At 37.9% G+C, this 27,208-nt stretch overlaps 1 protein-coding gene across 1 annotated transcript in view; it reads left to right on the plus strand.

Moving 5' to 3' along the window:
- The window catches only part of syt3 (synaptotagmin III), a 42,987-nt gene extending 20,426 nt beyond the window's left edge, over positions 1–22,561 (plus strand). The window contains exons 4-13 of the mRNA XM_058771719.1: positions 232–636; positions 785–893; positions 2,161–2,340; positions 6,133–6,259; positions 6,584–6,802; positions 10,810–10,930; positions 11,459–11,630; positions 15,600–15,729; positions 18,209–18,299; positions 19,034–22,561. Of these exons, the coding sequence (XP_058627702.1) occupies positions 232–636; positions 785–893; positions 2,161–2,340; positions 6,133–6,259; positions 6,584–6,802; positions 10,810–10,930; positions 11,459–11,630; positions 15,600–15,729; positions 18,209–18,295 (1,550 nt within the window). The 3' untranslated portion in view covers positions 18,296–18,299; positions 19,034–22,561. The remainder of the gene's footprint in view (positions 1–231; positions 637–784; positions 894–2,160; positions 2,341–6,132; positions 6,260–6,583; positions 6,803–10,809; positions 10,931–11,458; positions 11,631–15,599; positions 15,730–18,208; positions 18,300–19,033) is intronic.
- Positions 22,562–27,208: the final 4,647 nt, after the last annotated feature.

The raw sequence follows: 27,208 nt of genomic DNA on the forward strand, positions 1-27,208 counted from the left end.
CATTCATTGCAATTTGAACCAGAATCATTACATTTCTTACTTTTTTTATATAGCGTATATGTGTTAGTATATAGTTAGGACCAATTATTCAAGTCCTAAAGAAACCATTAGTGTAATTATAAAGGAACCGGAAGCATTCATTGTAATATGAACCAGAAGCATTAAATTCCTTAGGATTTTTGTTACCTCTCAAGGTTGTAATAAATCAAACTCTCTCTCTCTCTGTTTCAGAGATCTCAGTGAGTCTGCTCTCCGTCATTGTAACATTCTGTGGCATCGTGCTGCTCTCTGTCTCTCTCTTCGTCTCCTGGAAGCTCTGCTGGTTGCCGTGGAGAGATAAGGAAGGCGGGGGTCTGAGCTTGACGTCGGGGCTCCTGCCCAGCGGGGCCAGTTTGGGTGGGGTCGGAGGTGGAGGGGGCTCCTCGCTCCTTCCTCCCCTGTTGCAGAGGAAAGATACTCACTCCTCTTCCTTGCTGTATCCCTCGCTCTCACAGCATGGTCAGCATCACCCCCAATTCTCCGACCTGGTGGGGGTGGAGGGCGGAGGGGGGCTGGTAGTGGGGGGTGTGGTTGGGGGTCCGCAGGAGATGCAGGAGCATTCTTACCTAGACATGGACTCTTATCCCAACAATGCTGGTGAGTAAAAGCCTGCTGTGTATCAAACTCAGAAGCACTACTTTACTCTTTGTGAGACCTAAGAGACAGTGATTGTTGTTAATTATACACCATTCTCTTAACTACTCCTTTCATCTTTTCTATGGCTTATGGTTTCTCTTGTTTTCAGCAAACCTTAAGTTGAGCCAGACATCTCCCGAGTTGCCCCCAGCAACAGAAGGAGGCTCAGCTGCGAAAGACCTGCCCAATGCCCATTCCCAGCAGCAGGTCACCACCAGGTCAGTGGCCTTCTCTTCTTGTTCCTGTCTGTGGTTTCTGTGCGCGTGTTTTACAGGATGATGGAGTGAGTGTGTGGTTTGTGTCTTGCAGAATGTGTGCAGAATGTTATAATATAATGTTTTTCTTTTTAAAAGGTCTTACATATGCTACCGTTTTTTCCTATTGTCTAATGTTGTGAAATACTGTTACAGTATTATAACTGTTATATAACTGTTTTCTATATATTCTAAATGTACCTTCAAATGTAGTTTATTCCTGTGATGGCAAAGCTGAATTTTCAGCATCATTACTCTAGTCCTCAGTGTCACATGATCCTCCAGAAAATCATTCTAAAACGCTGATTGGATGTTCAATAAACATGTCTTATTATTAGCAATGTTGAAAACAGTTGTGCTGCTTAATATTTTTGTGGAATCAGTGATAGAATCAGCAGTGATGGAATGAGCATTTATTTGAAATGAAGCTCATTATTTATAATGTATGTAACATTATAAATGCCTTTACTCTCCTTTTTTCAATTTAATGCATCCTTGCTGAATAAAAGTATTGATTACTTAAAAAAACATCTTACTCGAAACTTTTAAATGATAATATGTATATCACTTTTGCATGCAGTATAACAGTATATTTGTGTGTATTTGGACCATATTTTTGTCAGGTCTAAATAGAACAGGTTAAAATATTTATTAATTTCACAACCACGACTTTGGAGCAATCTGGGGTTAAATACCTTGATACAGTAACCTTACTGGGTGAATTTCATAAAAACATAGTCATAACCCCACATTCAAAAAAGGAAAGAAATGTAGGCCTATAAATAAATTATATTATTATATATATTATATAGTGCATAAAACAATAAAATAGAACAGCCTTTATTTTGTTATGACAATTAAACACATGGGTATTTTACTTCTCAGTTTTGTGTAATTTGTCTTTCATTAGATTCTCATTATGGTAGTACAGTATTTTTTGTAATATACTATCGTAAAAATGCTCATTTAAATTAAAGCTTAAATTAAAGGCAATGCAATTTTTTTTTTATTTGCATTCACATTTTCCCCACTTTTTCCCCTCAATTGAATTAGTAATAAGAATTTTTTAAAAATGAAAATGCAATGCAAAAAATCTAAAATTTATCGTTCAGATAGGCAGGCCTTTCTTTCATAAATATCATACGAAGATGTTTTGTTTCCCCCTACCAGTCCCTGTGTTTGTCTATAGATGCGCATGTGTGAGTGTGTTCACCCTCTGGTTTCTCTCCAGGCCTAAGCCCATGACTCACCAGCTTTCCAGCCCTGATTTCCATGGTGAGGAGAAGAGTGAGCAGCTGACCAGCATTGGGCAGATCAAACCAGAACTTTACCGGCTGCGCCAGGGAGACCAGGGGGATGGCAAACAAGACACCTGCGGCAAAATCAGCTTCCTCCTGCGCTACGCCTTCAAGTGAGTCCACTCGGATCCATCCCGCCATTACCTCCTCTCCCCACGGGGAAGCATCTCGTATGGAATTGTCACACAATGTGGATCCATGCCTCTCAATACATCAGTGGGTTATAAATAGATCTCATCGGCAGGGCTCACAATTGAAAAGGCGAGCTGGAGAAAGAAGCAGGGGAGTTGCAGTCAGCACAATGAGTTATAGTCAGGCCTGCCGTGGGCAGCCCGTGCACGTCAGACCGGGTCCTTTATTTTGCCGTCACGCAGAGGGACATTAGAATGGTGGAAAGTGCTGATGTTTGAGAAATGAAGGAAAGACAGGCTGTTTCGCTCATGAATTATATATGACCAGCCACTTTAAACAGCACAGCCTGTCAACACATAATAACACAGCACTGTGTTACGGCCAGAATTACAGAGGAGGACGAGGGAGAGAAAGAGATGAAGATGGGTGAGTGGAGATTGATATCTCATTCCTTACACATAGGGAGCAGTTCAAATAAATGATTTGATGCCTCTGTCCCTGTTCATTACATTATCGGTCTATTATGTTCTGCTGTGAGTTCTAAGGTGAGTATGTCACGATTGCGTGTGCGCGTGAGATGGAAAGTTCACCTAAAAATAAAAATTTGCTTCAAACCTTGTCTTTCTTACTTCTGTGGAACAAGTAAGAAGATGTTTAGCAGAATGTCTAAGCTGCTCTTTTGCATATAATGAACAGCCGTGATCTCCCTTCATTTCCTTTCATTGTATGGAAAAGAGCGGCTTAGACATTCTGCCTAACATCTTTTGTTCGGAAGAAAGAGGGTTTGAAACAATCAAGGTGAGCTGGGGGTGAGCAATATATTATTGCAGACATGATAAACTGGTAGAACTTTGTCAGCCAGTTTAGATTTCGGATTAGAAACACATAATAACTGAGCACTGTGCTTCTATGCCCTACATAGACAGCAACGCAACTACCACGTTCAAGGCCCAAAAAGGTAGTAAGGACATCATTAAAATAGTCCATGTGACATCAGTGTTAACTTTATGAGAATACTTTTTGTGTGCAAAGAAAACAAAAATAACGACTTTATTCAACTATTTATTCTGTTCCACGCCAGACGTTGACATTTTTTTTTTCAGCAAAAATAACTATACTGTATATTGTTATCATGAAATGAAATTACTCATATCATGCTATAATATTTTTTGATAATTTCACCCACCTGTGGTGTGAGTAAATGAACAGAATTTCTTTTTAAAGCAAATGCAAACGGAAATGTTACACGAGTGCTAACGGCCAAGATTGTTTCTCATCCCCATGTGTGTTTAATTGACATCATCACACCTCCTGCTATGCTGTTGCGTTTGCAATACATCAATGCAAATATGTCACAGCTACAAGCATTTTGGGAATAGCGGGCAGGTTGACACTGTCAGTCAGAGTCACATCCGGTGGGACGTAGCTTTCTATCAGCACAGCAGTAGGCCGATAACACATGCGGCGCGGAGGGAATAGCAGCTATTTCTAACCCATTGTCTAGGAGGGTTGGAGCCGAATGTTGTTTTATTATTATTTTAATTTATCCTTCTATTTGTCCGATTCCAGCTGAGTGCCGATCATTGCTTTTTCCAGACGAGCGCTTTCAGACAGCATGTGCATGACTTTTGTTTGAGGTCCTGTTTTGTTTCATAGTGATAGTGTAAAGGGGGCGGGGAGGGGAGGGGAGGGGGCCTGTGACTGAATAATGAAAAGCCGTTGTGCGGTGCAACACATGACTGGGGAGGGTGGTATGGGGTGGTTTTAAATGCTCGCTCTAATGTGGACAAGACAGAGCCTGTCATTTTCAATCATAGCCCTGTGTGCTAATGGCACCCTACGTTTCTAAAGACCAGGCTGATTTAAAGTGTGCTGTTGTGCTGCATGCCGCTTGACTTGAGATTCATTTCTAATTCCGCTAAACTGATATAATGTATATTAGACTGGACAGCTCAAAATGCATCTGGATGAGACCGTTTTTTCGAGCTTGAAATGTCAACAAGTATCTTCTTTTGCAATGTGATGTAATTTTACTATTAGCAAGCATGTCTTTAGGGCCACACATGCTGACAGCGATTAAATCGCAGGAAATTTCAGTGTCTCTGTGCCGTTGGTTGCTAGTAGACAATCCGACTCGACCACTATCCAACAATTTTAGGGAGTAAATCATTGTTTGCACTTGCATTGGTTATTTCTGCACTGATGATGGTATCTGAATCATGTTTAAAATGTTATGTTCATCTACAACTTATCTGACCATATTCCTATTATAACTCTCCCGCCCGTCATTTGATTATCAACTGATGTGTTTTCTGTGGAAGTAAAGAGCATGACATTAATAATTATATAAATATACATGACCATTCAAAAGTTTGGGGTCAGTTTTTAATTAAATTATAGTCTATTAAAAGGTTGCAATTATTTGATAAAAAATACAGTAAAAACTGGATTATAATTGCAATGAAAAATAATTTTCTATTTTAATATATTTTAAAATGTAACTTATTCCTGTGATGGCAAAGCTGAATTTTCAACATCATTACTTCAGTCTTCAGTGTCACATGATCCTTCAGAAATCCTTCTAATATACTGATTTGCTTCTCAAAAAACATTTCTTACAAACATTATTACAGTTAAAAACATTGCTCAATATTTTTATGGAAATTGTGATTCATTTTTTTCAGGATTATTTGAATAAAACTAAAAAAAAAAAAAAAAAAAAAAAAGTATATATATAATATGTATATGAAACTATAAACCAACTATATTGCACATACTGTTTATTTGCTTAACTTGATCACATCAGTTGCTGTCGCTCGTATTGCTGGAAATCACCAACTGTCCTTAAAAATCAATCTCTAAAAATTGCTGTCAGCATGAATAGCCCTTTAATCCTTGTCTTGATATAATTGTACAATAATGAATTATTCAATTTGTCACTTACAAATTAGATGATAATATCACATGATTAATTTATTTGCTTCCATGCTGATTGGTTGAGATTTTGTACCATGGCATCGCACATTCTTTATGATCAACATGTCGGTCTAAGACTGTATTGGATTTCTTCTTGTGTTCTCCCTCCCCCAGCGTTGCTGATTTGTTTAAGTGTCCTAATGAAAGGGTGACGCATTTGTTAACACTGAGAGACACATTCTAACAAGGCCTGATTAGCAACCACAGAAGTTCCCCCGCCTCTCTTATTTACATCTGTACAAACACTGGCCTCGCGCTTCAGAAGTTCACGGTCGTGCTGTGCTTGGCACCAGACCGCAACAACCCCGCTGCAGTCTAGCCATGAAATGACCTATGGTTTGCTTCGTAATAAGCTCTGGATTATTTATAAAGTCCGGTGTTGGAGGCCACAGTCATTGCATTACACATCAAATATTCATGTCTTTATATTCACATTAGGGATGTATTATCTCATATATTCACGTTCGTACAAAATCCATTTAGCTTGCGCAGCACAAATATGGCTCCGTCCATCTGTCAATTAATTCCAAGTGGCTGAGCCGGGTTGTACAATTGGCACCTCCTCTCTTTTTCCCCCCTGTTTTCCTGAATCTGACAGCCACTGAGCCTCACTGAACTCGATGCTGCAGCGCTGTCCTGATATTGGCCTGGATGTCAGCCTGTTTCAACATAAACCAATGCTCTTGTCATTGCTGGTTAGATGACGCTGAAATGAACTCACGCCCAGGCTAGCGAGCGCAGAAATTTCCAGATAGTTCAAAGTGAATTACGGTGACGCTGACATGTCTTTCTTACAGCACGGAGCAGCTGGTGGTTAAGATACTGAAAGCCCTGGACCTCCCGGCGAAGGATGCCAATGGTTTCTCCGATCCTTATGTCAAGATCTACTTACTGCCTGATAGGAAGAAGAAATTTCAGACCAAGGTATCTTTTTTTATCCTAGCGAGTCAGCTCGTTGCTTTTACAATAATCCACTGTTCAGATGGCAGACCCTCTTAGGACTCATTAAGATCTGGTTGCGTTTCTCAGCCTGCCTGTGGATTTTTTTTCCCAGTGCCCTAGTTCATCTAAAAATACATCTCTATCAGCCGGTGCATTTTAAATTAACTTTATGCATTTGCAGTTTTGATGTTAACCAATCTCTTGTTCACTCCCTTCACTCACTTTTCCCTCTCAGCTCCTCCGCTTATCTAATTTCCTTCACTTTCTCTCATTTCCACTCGGGCTTTCCGTGACTCTGGTTTGCAGGTGCACAGAAAAACTCTCAACCCGGTTTTTAATGAGACGTTCCAGTTTGGCGTGCCCCTGGCTGAGCTGCACTCGCGCAAGCTCCACTTCTCCATCTACGACTTCGACCGCTTCTCCAGACATGACCTCATAGGTCAAGTGGTGGTGGAAAACCTGCTGGACTTCAGCGAGGGCACCGGGGAGAAGCCAATTTGGAGAGACATCGTAGAAGGAACTGCGGTGAGATAATGACACAAATACATATTAAACCTTCATTAGACCTTAAACACAAACGGAGTCGGTGAGAGTGTTTGATAGGGTTAAGGCTAGGAGGGAGACAGCTGTGGCTACTGGGCATGCGCACATCAATACAGCGTAATTTTTGTCACACTGTACAACAATACTTACTATTTTTGCATTACTGTAAGGGGTAGTTTTAGGGTTGGGGTAGGTGTAGATGATAACAAAACATAATCTAATAGGTAGAAAATTCCCTTCTAGCCACATAACATTACACAAACATATGCCGTCTGAGTTGTTTTAGCACTTGATTTATGCAAATTAGGTAACGCCACAAACACTGCAAAAAAGACTGAGTGCTAGGTTGTGGAGGATGCAGAACGCTGCACTGCAACAGATGTTTGACTATTGAGACTGTACAGCAGGGCTATTCAACTTCAGTCCTGGAGGGCCACTGTCCCGGGGAGTTGAGTTACAGCCCTAATCAAACACACCTGTGGGTAATTTTCAAGAAATCCTTCACCCAAAAATCGTTCTAAACTGGTATGACTGACTGACTTCGACAAAACAAAAAAAGAAGGTATTTTTTTAAGAATGATGGTCCCCAATCTGTTTTGGTGACCATTGGCTTCCATTATGTGGACAAAATTCTTTCGTTCCACAGAAGAAAGAAAGTCATACAGGTTGCGTGAATAAATGATGACAGAATTTTCGTTTTTGGGTGAACAGTTGATTAGATGGTCGAGGTGCATTAGAGTGTGGTTAAATCTAAACCCTGCGGGAAAGAGGCCATCCAGGTCCTGAGCAGAACAGCAATCAGTTTTTTTGCTACATTTATTGCCATACACAGTAGTAAAGACAGGAAGTCAAGGGGAGAGCGGGGAACAGGGTGGCAACATGACCCATGACATACTCAAACCCGGGTCTGCGATGAGCACCGTTGCTCAATATGTCAAAGCACTCGCACTGAACACATCGGCATCACGCCAACACCTCAATAGGAAATGCTGGAAGTGCATTTGACTACACCAAACTTCTGGATGTGTGCCAAGATATAAAACTCTTCTCCTTTACTTGATCATCATTTGATAAATTAGTGCTGTCATCAATAAAAATATGCACAAATGTCTCTTTTGAGCAAAATTGCTTTCCCTGGGCAGTGCATACACAATGCTAATTACGCAAAACAAATAGAGTTTTGTGAATAAAGTAAATCTTCATGGAGTCTACACTAAAAAAAATATTAACATCTAAATGATGTTTTATTTAAGTCAAAAAATCATTCACTTATACAAACAAAACAAATTTTAATGGATTAAATCAGGTAGAAATAATAGCTTTTTAAGGTAACCACTTTTTACAATGTAATATATGTAGAAAGGCGTGTTTGTCCTGGAGAAAATTGCGTTTTACATAGAATGGAGGCACGGAGGCCTTTTAAAAAAATGGTATTTAAAATGAAATTCAGCACTGTTTTTGTGCCTATAGTGTCTGTTAGCTGTTTTTAGAGTGGTGTGTGATTTAAGACGCAACACACTTTAGTGAATTTCACACAGGAAATTGCGCTGGATTTCATAAGAAACTTAGCCAGGACAGATTTTATAAAAATGGTGGTATCTTTTATGGTGCTTGCATATTTCTCTTAAGTGGAGTTGAAAAGCTCATTTTATATTCATGAGACGTTTTTCACAATTGAAAATCATGCATGATTACATGCTAAGTCGATGATGATGATGTGTCCTTGGGGATGTTGGTAGCAGAGGTGTGAGGAGATCTAGTGATGCATGCGCTTGTCCTTCCAGAGAAAATTACATGAAATTAGTGAAGGTCAACTGTGCAAAGGAGCCTTTTTTCAAGAGCTCTCCAAAAATTGCCACTGCATCTTAATGGAGCAGTTTTTAGAAACATTTTTATCATCATCATAGAATATTGTTATTTTAAAATCTGTTTGTACCTTTGGAGAACAGAGAGAATAAATCAAATCAAACACAAGCTGCAGTGTGCTTAAATAAGGTAGATGCAATTTTCCACAGCACGACTAGGTCAAATGAAGGAAAGAAGATAAATTTGGCACCATCTACTCTGTCTGACAAGACAAATTTAAAAATTATTCCGTGATGCATGCTGGATTTGAGTATGTTTCTGACATTTGTGTGTCTGGCATGTGAATGGATGTAAATGAAATGTTTACACGCAGGATTCAGCCAATCGGCTGCTCAGGTGGCATTAGCGGATTTACGTACTCAGCTGGTTCGGGAAAAAAAAAAGGACTTGAGATATAATTCATTTTTCGAGGTGCTGATGTGTACCAAAACAAAACAAAAAGATTCACATCACGTGTACGGACACAGACCCAAAGCTGGCAGCTCTTAGTTCTTGGAGATGTACCTCAGATGCTTGACGTTTTTGATGAAATATTGCAGCTCTTTCTGTTTACCTCTGCTACCCTTGTTCTTTTTTCATCATAGCTGATGATTAATTCTGTCTGGCAGAACAAGAACTTGAGAGAAAGATGAAAGGTTCAACAAAGAGTGTTAGGGGAAAAAACAGGCCTAGCATCTCAACACATATGCTTCAGATAGGAGAATCCGCCCATTTGATTTCTTTACTCATTCAAGTGATAATATGACAAATGTAAATCCATTTTTAATTAAACACACACTATGTGTTCAAAAGTATAGGGACACAAACTTCTTAATTATTAAATTCATTTATAAAGATTTGTAAAAAAAAAAACTGAATTCAAATGTGGTACTGTGATAGGATGCCAACTTTGCAATGAGTCAGTTTTTGAAATTTCATCCCTGCTAGATATACCATGGGCAACTGTAAGTGGTATTATTGGAAAGAGGAAGCATTTAGGAACAGCAGAGGAAATTATGTTCTTCTGAACTTTCTGTTCATTAAACTGATAAATAGAAAGTTCAGAAGAACAGCATTTATTTGAAATAGAAATACTTAATGTCATAAATGTCTTTGAATGAAATCCCTTTTTTCAAAGAATATTACCCAGCAGAACCATTTTTAACATTAATAATAATAATGGTTTCTTGAGCTCAAAATCAGCATATTCGAATGTTTTTTGAAGGATCATAGCTGCTGAAAAGCCATCAAAGAAATACATTCTGTTTTAAAATATATTAAAATAAAAACAGTTATTTCATTGTATAATAATATCTCACAATAAGTTAAGTTAAGTTGTAATAAAGCTTTAAAAATTATATGGTCACTTTATTTTAAGGCCCAATTCTCGCAATTAACAAACCATTAACTACAACTTTTGCCTCAAACTCCTAATTTGATGCTTATCAATAGTAAGGTAGTTGTTTAGTTTAGGTATAGGTAGAATTAGGGATGCAGAATATGGTCATGCAGAATATATGCTTTATAAATACTAATAAACAGCCAATAATATGTTAATAACAGGCATGCTAATAAGCAGCTAGTTAATAGTGAGAATTGGTCCCTATACAATTGTTACCAATTATAATGACCTTAAACTTTTGAACTTGCATGTAAACAGTCTCTGTACAGTAGTCTTGCTTTTTAAGTTACAGCATTTATCGGATTTATATGGTCATAACCTGAGGATGCAATCCAAAAAAGTGTTTTTAATGTTTATCGCAGTGCAGTTCCATGGACTTTCATTCTACAGTGAGTGCATTACTGTAAACACGATTTTCCTCTTGCTTGTAAAATTCAAGGACGAGTTCAAATGAATTCTGAGGTAATCAATCGCAGGCCAAAGATGCTGTCTATAGATCTGCGTTTGAATTGAACATAGAGAAATCCTTTAAAAATGTTTGATTAAGTATTTAAAGCCACAGACATTCCTTCAGTTTATCCTTGGATCTTAATAAAAGGACAAATAAATTATTGAAACATTTCAAGAAATACGGTGTAATCATTTAAAGCTTTCCACGAATTTCATTTTTGCATTACTTTCAGCATTTGCATTACTCAAAGTGACCTTAGGACCTTTCCATATGCTTTTTTTGCATCTGCAGGAGAAAGCTGACCTGGGCGAGCTGAATTTCTCACTGTGTTACCTGCCAACAGCTGGCCGACTGACTGTCACCATCATAAAGGCCACCAATCTGAAAGCCATGGACCTCACAGGCTTCTCAGGTACCCGGTTTTGTTCGTGGTCCCCAGCCATTCCTCTAATTCCCTCATAATTAACAGCGATACCTCATTAGCACCTCAGACATTGTTAACATTGAGACGTGATGAAACTGCCGCTCATTAATAACCTTGGTGTGTAACGCGTCCAGCATGTGAATAATGAAATAACATTAAAGGTCACAAAACCATCAGTTCTGAAAGTTGTGAATATCAAGTAGCACCTCTAAAAAGTTGAATGTCAAAACTGAAACGCCTTATAAAGGGATCAACATCACAGTCATAAGAACAAGAGACATGTTTAATTAGTGTTGGCTTATTTAATTATCACAGCAAGGCTTAAAGTAATGTAATAAAGATTCCTCTCACAGGACATGATTATGTTGCACTATCACGGTGCATTATGAAAAAGTAATGCTAATGTATCGTTATTGCTAGCTCAATAATTATTGATGCCGTTATTAGCATTACGCCCTGCTGTTGCTATTCCTTTGACTAATTTTCTCTCTCCTTCACTCTTGCTGTTCTTCTCAGATCCGTACGTAAAGGCATCTCTGGTTTGTGAAGGTCGAAGGCTGAAAAAGAGGAAGACGTCCATAAAGAAGAATACTCTCAATCCCACGTATAATGAGGCTCTGGTCTTTGATATCCCCAACGAGAACATTGAGAATGTGTCGCTCATCATCGCCGTCATGGACTACGACTGGTAAGATCATGACTGTCTTTTTCATGCTGTGATGGGCTCTGAGACATGCTGCAACACATCAGGCTCCCTGCTGTGATATGAGGCTTGACAGGAAGTGCCCACTTGTAACTTTAGGCGTGCTTACAGGCTGTCTCACACAGAATTTATTCAGGAACATGTGGATTTTCCATTCATTGAAAGAATAAAGGATTTATTGAAGGTCTGTGGGAGAGATTCAAATTAGATCAAGAGTCCAGTCGTGTAAATACTTTTCTATTGTAATATTTCTCTAGTGGAATATATGCTATCATTCCAAAGTTTAGGATCAGTACGATTTTTTTAAAGAAATTGATACACATATTCACACTAAATTTATCCAAAGTGACAGTCAAGCTATTTATAATGGCTATATAAAAGGCTGTTCTTCTGAACATCCCTGAATCAACATTGATAATACTGAGAGATATTTCTTGAGCAGCAAATCAGCATATTAGAATAATTTCTGAAGGATCATGTGACACTGAATACTGGAGTAATGATGCTGAAAATTCAGCTTTGCCATCACAGGAATAAATTACATTTTAAAATATATTACAATAGAAAGTACTTTAAATTGTTACAATATTTGATGATATTCACAATTAACAATTATGAGTGAACTTGCAGTACTCATTATTTTAGATCTGAAGAGAATACTGAGCTGAATACTGAGAAACAGTAACATCTGACCATTTCAACAAAGTCACATCATAATCACTGTCAGAAAATGTTCTTATTTGATTAGTGGCCTAGAAACAGAATCTGAAATATTTCCTATAATATTAAAAATTATGTGTAACATAATATTAAATCTGATGTTTTCTTAATAAATGTTTGGAACATTTGTAATGTTTACCAATATAATTGCTAGCTTTATTGTTTAATATTAAACTATAATTAATAACAAATTTCAGAATAGACTGAAACAGTGCCATTTGCTATGTTGTTGCGAAGTTAGCAATGAATTACTGAATAAAGAATGATCTTTTCATGCATTTAAGGATCTCCGTGACCGATACTGATGAGATAGCTTGTTGTTTAATTGGTTTATTAGAATTCCTGTTGCACATATTTGTATGTGTATGCACTCCACTGAACACAGGGCCTTATGCCCCCATGTGTCAGACTATTCCTGGAGGACTTCTGCACTGTTTTGCATAAAGACAGACACCTCATGAATATACATGACAGCCTAATACTAATGGAAGTGGTGTCTGGTGGTGAGACATTCTGTAACACAGCCAGTGTTTCTTGTCTGGTGGGCACACCTTAAGTCACCTCTTCTGTGTGTGTGTGTGTGTGTGTGTGTGTGTGTGTGTGTGTGTGAGGCTCGTCTTGCTGCACTTCTGTAAGATAGACCTTTAGATTGCCATTTATGTCTAGCTTTTGTATTATTCTGTATGTTTTTTACTTTTTAAAAAATGAAGTATACCTGCTGCTAGGTGTGTAGTGTCGGGTATCAGATTCTATTTTAAGAACCTCTGTCAGTTCTGAGGAAATCCACATCCGAGTTTCCCAAATGCGTGTTTGTCGATGCTCTCTGTGATTTCATCTCTTCCCAATGGCACGCGGCACACCAGCCGCCCCTGCTAATGAAGCAGCTCATCTGTGAGCCGCAGATAACGCCTGATGAATTGCTCTTAGCTTTGCTGCATGCCATCTGTGCTAAACGCTCCATTCAGAAGCATTATCGCCTGGATAATAGTCATTTCTTACATATATCTGACATGCTAAACAATCCATTTTGCAATGTTTTAGTGTTTCTGTATTTAAACCGGCATTACTGTGGCTGACGTCACACAGGTGCAGGCAAAGCGAGTTATTTTTGTTTGAGATGAAGAAATGATGTCCATGGCATGCAGATCGCTTCATAAAACTGATGTTATTCATTTGATTTTAGGCTTTTTGCAACACAAAGACTTTGTTTTAAATCTTCAATCAAGCTTGATTGACTTTATTTTGGCATTATTGTTGTTAAAATAAAGGCAGGACATAAATCCTGCTGGCACTCGTTTCTTTGAGCATGACTTGATTTAGTGTTGGTGGAGCTACTTTGAATCTGTAGCTTCCTAAGCTACAGTCAAACTACATAAAAAAAAAAAATAGTTAGCTGTGCTTTAAACTGCTACACTGAAGCTATTTAAGGGGGTTAATTCAGTTCAATTTTATAACTATCAAAGCTGTATTTATTTGGCACAAAATTAAGATCTGAATTAGGATGACAGCATTAAATTAGCCAAATACATTTATACTAAAAGCTAAATGATTAATATAACAGCATTTTAAAGCTCAAGTGAATCGGTGACTTTTTAGAGGAATTATTTTAGAGGACAGTTTTATTTATCTACACTACCATTCAAACTTTGGGGGTCAGTAGAATTTTTTTAAAGAAATGATACTTTTATTCAGTGAAATTAGTGACATTAAAGAAATTTTATAATGTTTTAAATAAAAGCTGAAAATATGTATCAGTTTCCACAAAAATATTAAGCAGTGCAACTGTTTTCAACGTTGATAATACTGAGAGATGTGTCTTGAGCAGCAAATCAGCATTTTATAATGATTTCTGAAGGATCATGTGACACTGAGGACTGGAAAATTCAGCTTTGCATCATGGGAATAAATTACATTTTAAAATATATTAAAATAGAAAACAGTTATTTTCATTATTGTGGTTTAATTTTTATTATTAATGATATATTCGTGTTTTTTCCTGTACTTTAGATCAAATAAATGCAGTTTTGGTGAGCGTAAGAGAATAAAATATTCCTGATAATTTACTCGCCTCCATATCATCCAAGATGTTATTGTGTTTCTTTCTTCAGTCGAAAAGAAATGAAGGTTTTTGAGGAAAACATTTCAGGATTTTTCTTCATGTAGTGGACTTCAGTGGGGATCAACAGGCTGAGGGAAGTTTCACTGCAGCTTCAAAGTGGTTTACATGATCCCAGCCGAGGAATAAGGTCTTATCAAACACAACAAATCTGTCATTTTCTAAAAAATTTAATAAAATAAATTATATACTTTTTAACCACAAATGCTCTACTACTAACTAATCATTTAAAAGAATCTTACCGACCCCAAACTTTGAACGTTATTGTGTATAGAAAAACTGTTGCAGGTTTTGTATTTCTTGTGAAATGACTGTTATTATTAAGTATATATCGTCACTATTACAATCATGAAAGTATTTTTTTTTTCTACTTCTCCTGCTTGGCAGTAAACAGTATGCATTAATGCCATTCATTTTCTGTCCTTGTCTCCGATCAACAGTAAATGCAAGAGGAAAGGTTTATTTAAGTTCCACTTATTGAACCCGCTTGTTATTCCACCGTCACTTGAGCAGCTTTTCATCCTCACTTTTTGAGTAATTAAGTGATTATGACACCTCTCTCTCTTCTAATCTTCTCTCTCTCATTTTCTTTATCTCGGTAATCAGTGGACCTATCATAAACAACTACCCATCTGTCCTCTGTGACAAATTTTCGCTCAAATCATTGAATCCGCTCCCTGTGCTCTTGCCTCATTTTGTTTATCTCGGTAATTCAATAATTGGAATGTACCTCTGTCTCTCTCTCCTTCTGTTCTCTGTTTGTCTGTGTAATTATGTGATCTCTCAGTCTGTGTCCACGTAATTAAAGGACTGCGTGTGGAAACTCTTTCAGTTTGTCTGAGTGTGTGTGTGTGTGTCTTAATGGGCAGGTTGCTATATGACACGAAGGTCCTGTCTGCATCTTTCTAATTATATGATGCCGAATAGGCCTGCTTTTTTATCTTGTTACTTTGTGCTTCCTAGCTCCTCATGTTCTCCCGTGTCTCTTTTCTGTCTTTGGTTCTCTCTCTCGCCCATTTGATGTAATGGATGCACTGTTCTGTGGTTCTCCTTCATTTTTTAGTTTAACTGCATTAATTCACTCTCTCCCTCCCACTCTCTCTCTCCCTGTCTCTCAGTATCGGTCATAATGAGGTGATCGGGATGTGCCGTGTGGGCAGTGATGCTGATGGACCGGGAAGGGAGCACTGGACAGCCATGCTGGCGAATCCCCGCAAGCCTATTGAACACTGGCACCAGCTGGTGGAGGTAGACAGCGTGACTGCATGTGTGTGTGTGTGTGTGTGTGAAAATCAATCAGTGTGTGCTGTGTGTTATTGTGTATAGGCAGTGTCCTCTATACAAGCCAAGTCCGATTTAAAATGCCTTTAAATCCTGATACCTGATTGTCTTTATAAGTGTACACCATTCAAGCAGATTCACTCATCTTAAAAAGGACTATGGTTGTCAAAACTATGTATTTAGGTTTTTATTTACCTGCAAGCCCTGTAAAGAGTGCTTGTACCTCACAATCAAATGCACTTTTTAGTTAATGTATACAGTCAGTTATGTTTTAAGTGAATGTAAACAGATGGGAGAAAAAAAAAATGGATGTGTGCATTAGAGCTTGCAGTGTAAATACAGTCTAATAGAGCTGCTGCTGTCTATTATGTTGACAGCATTAATCAGAAAACATTAGCACAAAAAAGAGCAGACCACTTACTCGCTCACTGTTGACGTGAATAATAATTGAAGCAATGCTTTTTTCATTGAAAAATACTTAAACTACTTTCTTTGTTTTAATTTAATTTGTAAATACAGTATTAAAAATTAAATAAAACTTTGAATATTGCTGTAGTAATTGTGAAAGCAGATTTTCACTGGTATTGGTGTCAGCTTCTGCCAAAATGTAGCTTTCTCTTGATAAGACTAAAAGAAAATCTAGAAAGAAAACCTAAATTGAAAAAGAAACCTTTCTGGTAACTCTTTCCTTGAAGCCTGTATATATAATGTATTAAAATAAAGGTATTCATAATGCATTTATAATGTCCTATAAAAGACCTTATAATCATAATTAGTAAAATACTTAACTTTCTCATGATTATATAAAATAAGATTTGTATGTAATGGCTAACGTATTACATAAATCTTAACAGCAGGATCAGGACCCCTGAAGCGATTTATTTTGCGACTGATTGCACATAAACTTTCCTATTACATGGCTACTTAACAAATAAATGAACATGAAATACTGATTTAAGTTGATTTGTTTTTTTTGGTTTTTTTTTTGTATGTGAGAAGGAGACATAGGGCCAGATTTACTAATAGCTTGTGTCAGCTCAAACCCCCTTTTGGCGTTAAAAAACTAGATTAGAGGCATGCAGTGAAACATTAGCGATGAAAGGGTGTGGACAGTTATTTTTGCAGCTAACCTTATTGCATATTCATTTGTAGGAGTTTCCATTTCAGATGCAAAATTTATGGGAGCAGAGCATTTAAATAAATCATGCAAGGTGATTTAATTAGGTTTATACTAGTTAGTTTACTGGTATGTGCACCATTATTTAACCCCCCCAAAAAAGCATAATAGCATATCTTAATCCATTCTGTGGCTGTGTGTAAATTATACACACCTGATTATCATCAGCTCAGCTTATTTGTGACCCTATGCTAATTTGAGCCGCTCTTAGATTGCGCTGCTCATTACAGGAGTGCACTGGCTGCGTCGGTGTTCTTTAATTTGCACATTTTCAGTAGATCAACCGCAGAACTTTCCACTCCTATCGGCTAATTTGCTCTGTTTAGTAAATCTGACCTTTAAAGTCATAAAAACTTGGTTTCTTGGGACAATGATCGGTTACACAGTTCAGTGGTCATTATACGAAAATATGACTGCAGAATGACATGTTTAATGCACGACACCTGATCAACATACTATTGCATTTGTTATTGTGTGCTATTATGTCTAAGTTTAATAGCTCATTATAAAATATGTTATTGTATTATAACAAGTGCTGGGTACTAGATTACTTACAAATTGTAGTTCATTACTGATTACAGATTACGATGAAAATTGTAGTTAGTAACGTAATCTAGGTTATTCATTTTAGGTAATGTACTATTACATATTTTTAGATGACTTTTTACCTAACTTGTTTTAAACTTACCATTAAATGGTAATTACATATTGATGTATAAAAAGGAAAAGAGAAAATATTTTAGGTTCGAAATATTATTGTCATGACTGCCAGAACCAACAATTTCTGAAGGTCACTGGATATGATGAAGACAGTGTTTCACAGCTATACATCACCTGTGTTTAGTAACTTGCATAATTATTCGTTTCATACATTGTCTAATTCAGTGGTTTCCAATCCTGGTCCTGGAGAACCCCCAACACAGCACATTTTACTTGTTTCCCTAATCAAACAGACCTAAATTATCTCATCAGCTCATTAGTAAAGACTCTTAAGACCTCAAATGTTTAAATTGACCATTCTATATTGTGAATACGGTCAAAGCTAAGTGTTTGACACACAGCAAGTACGAGGACTCAGTTTTTGGAATTTTATCATGTAATCCAGATTATATATAGTCAGTTACTACCCAGCACTGATTATATCTTTGGTTACAGTTAATACTGAAAAGATGCAATATAATAAATCATTAATTGCTTTGACAATGCCTTATATGTATGAAATCACCTTCTGAATAATCGTGTATGCTCATTGCTGTTTAACTTTCACAGGAGAAATCCATAAACGCATACGTGTCAAAGAGTGCCACAGCCTCCCCTAAACCACACATAGTGGTGGACAGCCCTCACTCTGAGTAGAGATGTGAGTACACACACACATGAACATAATCGCATGCTGTAAATAGAAGGGTACTTCCTCACATAGGGGATCTGTGTGGGTGTTACACTGGAGTACTTCAGGTTTCAGTCATGAACTAACACACATTGACAAAAAAATCAGTGTTTACACAGCAGCAGGATATGGCTATATGGTAGCGTTTCTCAGTTTTGTTACTAACAACTGCATTCTATAAACTACATTTTCAGGACTCAAAGGTGAATTTTGAGAGTGAGTGTGGTTGCTATGTAAATGGAACCGCACTGAACAACTAGTTATACACACTTGTTTTGTGGTCTGAGTGCAACCCAAATCTGCTGTCTAAAAAAAAATGAAACCAGCATTTGAAGCCACTATTGGTTAATTAACATTTGACATTAACTTGCTCCTCAGTTGGATTTATTTTTGAACTAATTTTTTATCGTGTTAATTGTGGTGCTTTCTGGCATTTAAAAAGGCACTATCTTTGCTATTTATTCATGACTTTCAAAACAAAATTGTTCAGAACGGTTATTTGTTCATATGACGCCATTCAAGCTGCTTTTCTCAGCTATTTAACAGTCACATCTGATAGTAAATGCAGTCGTCAATCCCATACAATGTATGAATGCAGCCATCTGTTCACTGAAGCTCTTTGTGTTTATGTAACTCGCCGTTTTTGTTTATATGGTTAACAGTGTTTTTTTTTCTGTCTCTCTGTTTCTTTTCCTCATCCTCAGGTCAGCATTATCTTTTTAGCAACAGAAATACATTCTTTCTTTTCACCTGTGAATAATTATTCATCAAGAAAGAACCAGAGAAGAGACTGTGCTTGTGGTAGTGCTATTCCTCTATGTCAACCCTGCAGACCCAACACAATATAGAGAAAAATAACTAGACTAGACCGGACACAAATCACACACTTACACACAGATACATCTTCACACACACACACACACACACACACACACACACACACACACACACACGCACACACAAACAGACATACTCACACATGGAATCATAACAAAACAACTGGCATGGATGGTTTTGCTTCAGGAATGATGTTGAAATCAAAATATGTCATGATTTATTCAGGGGAAATATGACAAACATTCCCACTTTAAATAGATAATCTTTATTTAGTTATTTGAAACTGAGCCTACAAAAAAAGAGATTTTAATTACTTAAAAAACTAAAAAATAATCAGGAGAGACCTGATAGATTATGGACCACGAATGTTTCTGTGTATGTGTGAGCGCATGTGTGTATGTGAGTTTGTACGGGTGTCTGTGTGTAGCTATAGAAAATCTCTACAAGGTGTTTTCAGTCTGACAAGTAGCTGCAAGTTTTCGGAGTGGTCTTCTCTGCCAATGCAGAATCCTTGCAACTGTTTCCTGTTTCTCTGGAGAGGAGGACTACTTTATGACCGTTCCCATCTGGAGAGGGAGAAATAAGGACGGATACATTGGCCAAATCGTGTCGTGCAGTATTGAAATGTGTCCCTCTGCCTTTTACATTTTTATCACCTTCTGCTTGGAGCTCATTGAGATCAGCAGTGTTTCCTGTTTTCCAGCCATTCTTCTTGTTCTACCAGATACTGAATGAAATGATTTGAGAATATGTTTCCCTGACATGGACACACTGGCAGACTGAATCCCACTGAGAACTCTTCCAAGGGAGCTATCATTGATTTCAAATATTGCCAGAGGACCCTAACTGGGATGGACCTTGGATTTGAGTGCACTTCCTGGAAACATATCCTATGGGGAAAAGATCTGGCCATAGTATTTTATTTTTATACCACGCCAGGATTTTTTTTTCCTCTTAGACATTTTTAATTTGAAAGGAGGAAGTGTGTGTGCTCTCCATCATCCTTCTGCCGAGAGGACCACTTTGGAAAGACGCACGCATTCAACCTCTTTTTTCCTCCCATGTATTCTATGTGTTTGTTGGAGTGCTCTTATGTGTCGATATGCGTTTGCTCGTCGGTTTGTGTGTGCGCGTGTATGCCTGTGTCGGTATATGTCACCGTGACCCCGTGTACGTCTCCACTTCCCGTCCTTTGTCCTGCGCAGAGAAAATCTCGTTTTGAACAATCAAGTGTCTCCTGTCCTGTGTCTTAGAGGAACTATTTCTTGTGTAGGACCTGTTGCACTTGGTAGGGACAGGGTCTATTTCTCAGACGCGCGTTTCGGTCGTTCTCCGTCGAATGTGGTAGTGACCTGTCTCTGTTGTGTCCCTAACCAGCTCGTCACTGAAACGTGTCCCTAGCCTGATCTGTGTTCTCGTGTTGGGTGTGCTTTTCTTTTTTTGTAAATGTGTTCTGTGTGTACGAGGGGACAAACCTGGTGGCCACAGCTGTCAAGGAATAAAATGTTGGAAGTTTTTCATTGTCTTTAAAAGAAAAAGAGGAAAAAAAAGACAAACTGGTTCTCTTCATCTCTTTTGGCTAATGTGACTATCTTTTCTGTCTGAGCATTCCTTGCAAACAGAGACAAAGAGGGGGACACGTCTTATATTGTTTTAGGGCCACAAGATTACTTATATAATTTTACATTACAAACTGACTTCAGATGCTTTTTTGTTGTTGTATACGTTCAGTAAAGTCACTGCTTCTCTAGTCAGAAGCAATATAGTGGCCAAAGCACTAAATTCACATACCCTTGATATCCAGGGTCACTGCCTCTATTAAAAGGATAATTCACCCAGGAATGAAAAATCTGTCTTTTACTCACCCTCATGCCATTCCAAATCTGTATGGCTTTCTTCTGTGGAACACAAAATCAATTTTTCTTCACAAAAGCCTTATACAATGAAATCCAATGGGGTCCAGTATTGTTTTTGGACACCACTGCCTTCAAAATATAATCTTTTGCAGAAGAAAGAAAGTCAAGCAGGTTTGAAATGGCATGACGGTGCATAAATGATAGCAGAATATTTAATTTAAGATGAACTATCTCTTTAATATCGCAGTAAAACCACTGCCAATGCTACCGCACACATCCCTCAATGGAGGAATACTGCATTACCAATCACTAACACCCTTGTTATTGAAATGTACATCAGTATAATTATTTCCCACTGAGCTCATATTTTTTCAGTTTCCATTATTAATCATATGCCAGGCCTTGGACGCACGCACACACTCTCGCCGGGGTGTGCTCAGTCCTTAGTCCGTTATCGTATATCAGCTCTTGTTGTTTTCTAAGAGGCCATTGATTCCGTCATACACGTGGATGTGGTATCGACCCGCAGTCTTCAGCTCCTGTCTCCAGGCCCATCTCTTCTGCTGCCTTAGATCTTACACTGTGGAGGCACGATCCCTGTAGAGTGACCTCTGACCCCGTCATCAGCTCCCATAAAAGACAAACTTTGACGATAGCTTTCTCTTTGGTTCACCCCAGGCCATATTTTTCTCTCTCTGTTTGTCTCCCCTCTTTCCTCTGTCTCTCTATGTCAGTGCAATTCTGAATGATCCTGAGGAAATGTGTTTGCATGCTTATATTAACATGGATGATGTCAACTTGATGCAATGATAATTTAATAAGTGATGCTCAACACAAAAAACTGACGATGAACTTGATACTAACACTACTAATGACAAACATGTTGACCTAGCAACCTGTTGGATATCATCAAAACACTGATGATTAATGTTGTTAATATTGTATATCCTCTTTGAGATGGTATTACAGTTTCTGGATATATTTTTGTTTGTTTGCTTTTTTAGTTTTCCTTGAAAAGGTTTACTTTTTTATATGTTCAGATTAAGCTGAGACTTAGAGCAAGATAAAAATGAAATGCAGTCAGGGCGAGAACATTTCAGCTGAAAAAAAAAACAAAAACAAAAAACAAAATTTAAAAAAAAGACCAAAAAAACACTTTTAGGAGGATGATTATGTGAATGATAAAAAGGATGATTCAAAGGCTGGAGCGATGATGGCTGAAATAAAACATGTATGAAAAATCATTGCAATGAGTTTGCGTGATACAGCTGTTTGTGTTCATGTAACAAGTTGTGAATCATCCTGATCTTTCTGTCTACCTCTTACTTTGTGTCCCACTCCCTTTCCCCTCCTGCTGGCCATTGACTTCTGTGTAATTATTTAGTTACCATCATAAATTCTTTATCAAGGGCCCACTTTACATAAATGCAGTGTGGAGCATTGCATTTATGTACATGATTCTATTTTTCTGTATTTCTATAGGCACGCATACACACTCACAGCCACACGTGTCGTATCCATAAATCAAACCCGGCCTTTCTCTGCCTCAGCCTCATTCTTCAAATCAGGTTATATCTTTATGGCTTTTTCAGTCACAAAACTTCCTGGCGTTAATTGCACCCATGTGGTGTGATTCTTAGAGGGTTTGATTTGTTACTGCCTGATTCTTCAGCATCCATCTTGACTTCTTAGAGTCACATTCATGTGAGTCTAATGCACTGTTCATCTGAGCCTCACTGTACACAGAACAGCCAGAGTCAGCACTCTCTGACACACACAGATGCAGGAAGAGAGACAGAGGTGCAGGGAATTAGCGCGTGTGGTGAAGACTACAAATGTACTATGGAGAAAAGCAGGGGGTAAATCTTGACAAGAGAACAGGAGCCAGTTTCATTAACACAGCCATTATTTTAAGACATGCATCTTAATCATCAAATTTGGTCAATTTTTAAATTCACTGACTCCAAACAGTAAGGACTAGTCTTTAAAAAATTAGTATGACTGACTTCTAATATTATAGTCTAAGCAGTTTACGCAACTGGCCCCAGAGCAAAAAATATGAAAAGAGTGGTAAGAGGATAAATGTTTGAGAATAGCTGGAGAAAACTATTAGGGGAATGGAATTAAATGAATATTTCTTAATTCAGGTTCAATGCAAGTTAAGCTTGTGGCATAATGTTCACTACAAAAATTTATGTAGACTTGGGTTACAGGGGAATGAGCTCATTCTGTAAATGTTAAAATTCTCAGTTTTGTCAAATAAATAATAATAAAACAAATAACCATTACACAGAAATGTTTTTTTTTTTTGATGCCTTTAATCTTCTTTACTATGACAATGTAGCCTTAAAGTTTGGTCACATTCACCTTTGATAGGTGAATTTTCACTGCTAAAATCCAGTTCACGCGCTGATTTGGCCACTTTGACCAATGAATGAGATGGCCAATCAAATCAAAGTAGGCAGGGTTTACTGTTCACAGAAGCTGCTAATATGACAATAAAGTTAAACGACTGAAAGTAATATCCAGATGTAAACTACTCAACTTTTTTCCCTTTCTCATATATAATTGCCTATTTGGATTGAAAATGTGGTATCATTTATGTGATTCATGTAATTCTTAACTGAATGTGAAGAGAAAACGTTTTCGACATTTTAAGCATGTAAATGAAAGTACACTGTAAAAAATTACCGTGATTTTAATGGTAAAAAACTGTGAAAATGCTACAGTAAAAACCGGTAAGTTCCACTAATATATACGGTGAAAAACTGTAATAGACATTTCAGACAATTTTACGGTAAAATACTGTTACATCTAACGTTGTTAAATGAATGTTTATTGCATATATCAGTTTAATGAGTCGCACCATGATGGTGTTTAGTGTTTGTGTGAATGACATTGTGCACCTTCTATATATATCTATATATATATACAGTATCTCACAGAAGTGAGTACACCCCTCACATTTCTGTAAATATTTTATTATATCTTTTCATGTGACAACACTGAAGAAATGACACTTTGCTACAATGTAAAGTAGTGAGTGTACAACTTGTATAACAGTGTAGATTTGCTGTCCCCTCAAAATAACTCAACACACAGCCATTAATGTCTAAACCGCTGGCCACAAAAGTGAGTACACCCCTAAGTGAAAATGTCCAAATTGGGCCAAATTAGCCATTTTCTCTCCCCGGTGTCATGTGACTCGTTAGTGTTACAAGGTCTCAGGTGTGAATGAGGAGCAGGTGTGTTAAATTTGGTGTTATCGCTCTCACTCTCTCATACTGGTCACTGGAAGTTCAACATGGCACCTCATGGCAAAGAACTCTCTGAGGATCTGAAAAAAAGAATTGTTGCTCTACATAAAGATGGCGTAGGCTATAAGAAGATTGCCAAGACCCTGAAACTGAGCTGCAGCACGGTGGCCAAGACCATACAGCGGTTTAACAGGACAGGTTCCACTCAGAACAGGCCTCACCATGGTCAACCAAAGAAGTTGAGTGCACGTGCGTCATATCCAGAGGTTGTGTTTGGGAAATAGACGTATGAGTGCTGCCAGCATTGCTGCAGAGGTTGAAGGGGTGGGGGGTCAGCCTGTCAGTGCTCAGACCATACGCCGCACACTGCATCAAATTGGTCTGCATGGCTGTCGTCCCAGAAGGAAGCCTCTTCTAAAGATGATGCACAAGAAAGCCCGCAAACAGTTTGCTGAAGACAAGCAGACTAAGGACATGGATTACTGGAACCATGTCCTGTGGTCTGATGAGCAGTGATGGGAATAACGGCGTTATAAATAAATGTCGTTACTAACGGCTTTATTTTTTTATTACTGACAATAAAATGTGGCATTACTATAATATATTATTAGAATTCAATTTTTCAGTTCATCTGAATGGATGTGCAGTGTAGCTGTATTTGACATACACCATATATACCATAAATTTGCACGACTCGCCGTCGCTTTCTCTCACATACACGCACGCACGCAAAGAAAGATACAGAGCAAGAGAGTCTTTCATAACATGTAGAATTGACGTGCTACATGTAAACGATATACTTTCTTGTATTTTCCTGTCAAAATAACGGAGTTCCTTTGGAATTCTTCAGCTTTTAAGAACTGCTGGCTTCTCTGGTAGTGGGTGGAACTAATGCGCAAACGACAATTTCATTGGCTGGCGCTCACCTATTATCGTCCCTGTTTTGATTTCAGCAAATCAATTCGAGCAAACGCAGACAGCGTGATTAATATTCATGAACCCAGCAGCTAATTAATCCTTAGTGTGTTTTATATTGATGACAAATATGCATTCATACTTGGTTATTCTAATTACTAAAGTTCAATCATCATATAATATTAAATTATCATAATATTATATTATAATGCTTGACTGACTGATACTGAGTGTGAGTAGATAAATAGTGTAGATTTATGTACAATGTTTTATAATAATAATTTATTCTTTTTAGTGTCCATTTCACTAAACATACCGGTATTTAATATTGGGGGCATCCAAAGTTATTTGACATTTGAACATTTTTTAAAAAAGTAACGCAATAGTTACTTTCCCTGGTAATTAGTTACTTTTATAATGATGTAACTCAGTTACTAACTCAGTTACTATTTGTGAGAAGTAACTAGTAACTATAACTAATTACTTTTTTAAAGTAATGTGCCCAACACTGCTGATGAGACCAAGATAAACCTATTTTGTTCAGATGGTGTCAAGTGTGTGGCGGCAACCAGGTGAGGAGTACAAAGTCTCCTCACAGTCAAGCATGGTGGTGGGAGTGTCATGGTCTGGGGCTGCATGAGTGCACTGGGGAGCTACAGTTCATTGAGGGAACCATGAATGCCAACATGTACTGTGACATACTGAAGCAGAGCATGATCCCCTCCCTTTGGAGACTGGGCCGCAGGGCAGTATTCCAACATGATAACAACCCCAAACACACCTCCAAGACGACCACTGCCTTGCTAAAGAAACTGAGGGTAAAGGTGATGGACTGGCCAAGCATATCTCCAGACCTAAACCCTATTGAGAATCTGTGGGGCATCCTCAAACGGAAGGTGGAGGAGCACAAGGTCTCTAACATCCACCAGCTCTGTGATGTCGTCATGGAGGAGTGGAAGAGGACTCCAGTGGAAACCTGTGAAGCTCTGGTGAACTCCATGCCCAAGAGGGTTAAGGCAGTGCTGGAAAATAATGGTGGTCACACAAAATATTGACACTTCGGGCTCAATTTGGACATTTTCACTTAGGGGTGTACTCACTTGTGGCCAGCGGTTTAGACATTAATGGCTGTGTTGAGTTATTTTGAGGGGACAGCGAATTTACACTGTTATACTCACAACTTTACATTGTAGCAGAGTGTCATTTCTTCAGTGTTGTCACATGAAAAGATATAATAAAATATTTACAACAATGTGAGGGGTGTACTCACTTCTGTGAGATACTATATATTAGTATTGGCCTTCTCAGCTTGTGGAAAAGCTGCTTGTGGTGAGCTTTGGTTCATCATGTGACTTTTTCATCACCACCTGATTTTGATGGTTATCAGTCTAGGTACAAAACAGATTTCAGAACTTCAATAGGTTGGTATATTAACATTACATCAGTTAAAGAAATGCGGTTTTTAATTGTAAATTTAAGTTAAATCTGTAGGCTACAAATGTGCATACTTTAAAATAGGCCTATTATTTGCAAATAGTACAAAATGATTAGCCTACTTCCCAACTTGAATTAGACCTAGAAATTCCTTCACCTACAATTATTTATGCTTTATTTATTTAGCCTTTTAAAGGTCCCCCCTTACGAAAATCAACCATTGTTTTAGTGTGTAGTAAGCGTGTGTTGATTAGCCTACCATTTTTATAAACAGTTTTACGGCAAATCCTATGGTTAAATTATGGTTAGCAAAACCATGGTTAATTTGTGGTTACCATGGTTTATATAGTAACCATGTTTTATTTATTTATTTTGTAAAACCATGGTTATTTTTTGTAAGGGCCCCATCGGCTCCATTTACTCCCTTTGTGTTTCACCATTCATTCATTGATCCATTCATTCACTCATTCATTAAACATCATGCCACAAATCCTGCATTGAACCCGGGACATTCCTTTTAAGGATTCCATGCAGGGTGTCTAAGGAAGATATAAGAGCGAAAGAAAACGAGAGGAAGAGG

This window comes from Onychostoma macrolepis, chromosome 03 (assembly GCF_012432095.1).
Source record: "Onychostoma macrolepis isolate SWU-2019 chromosome 03, ASM1243209v1, whole genome shotgun sequence".
Taxonomy (NCBI): Eukaryota; Metazoa; Chordata; class Actinopteri; order Cypriniformes; family Cyprinidae; genus Onychostoma; species Onychostoma macrolepis.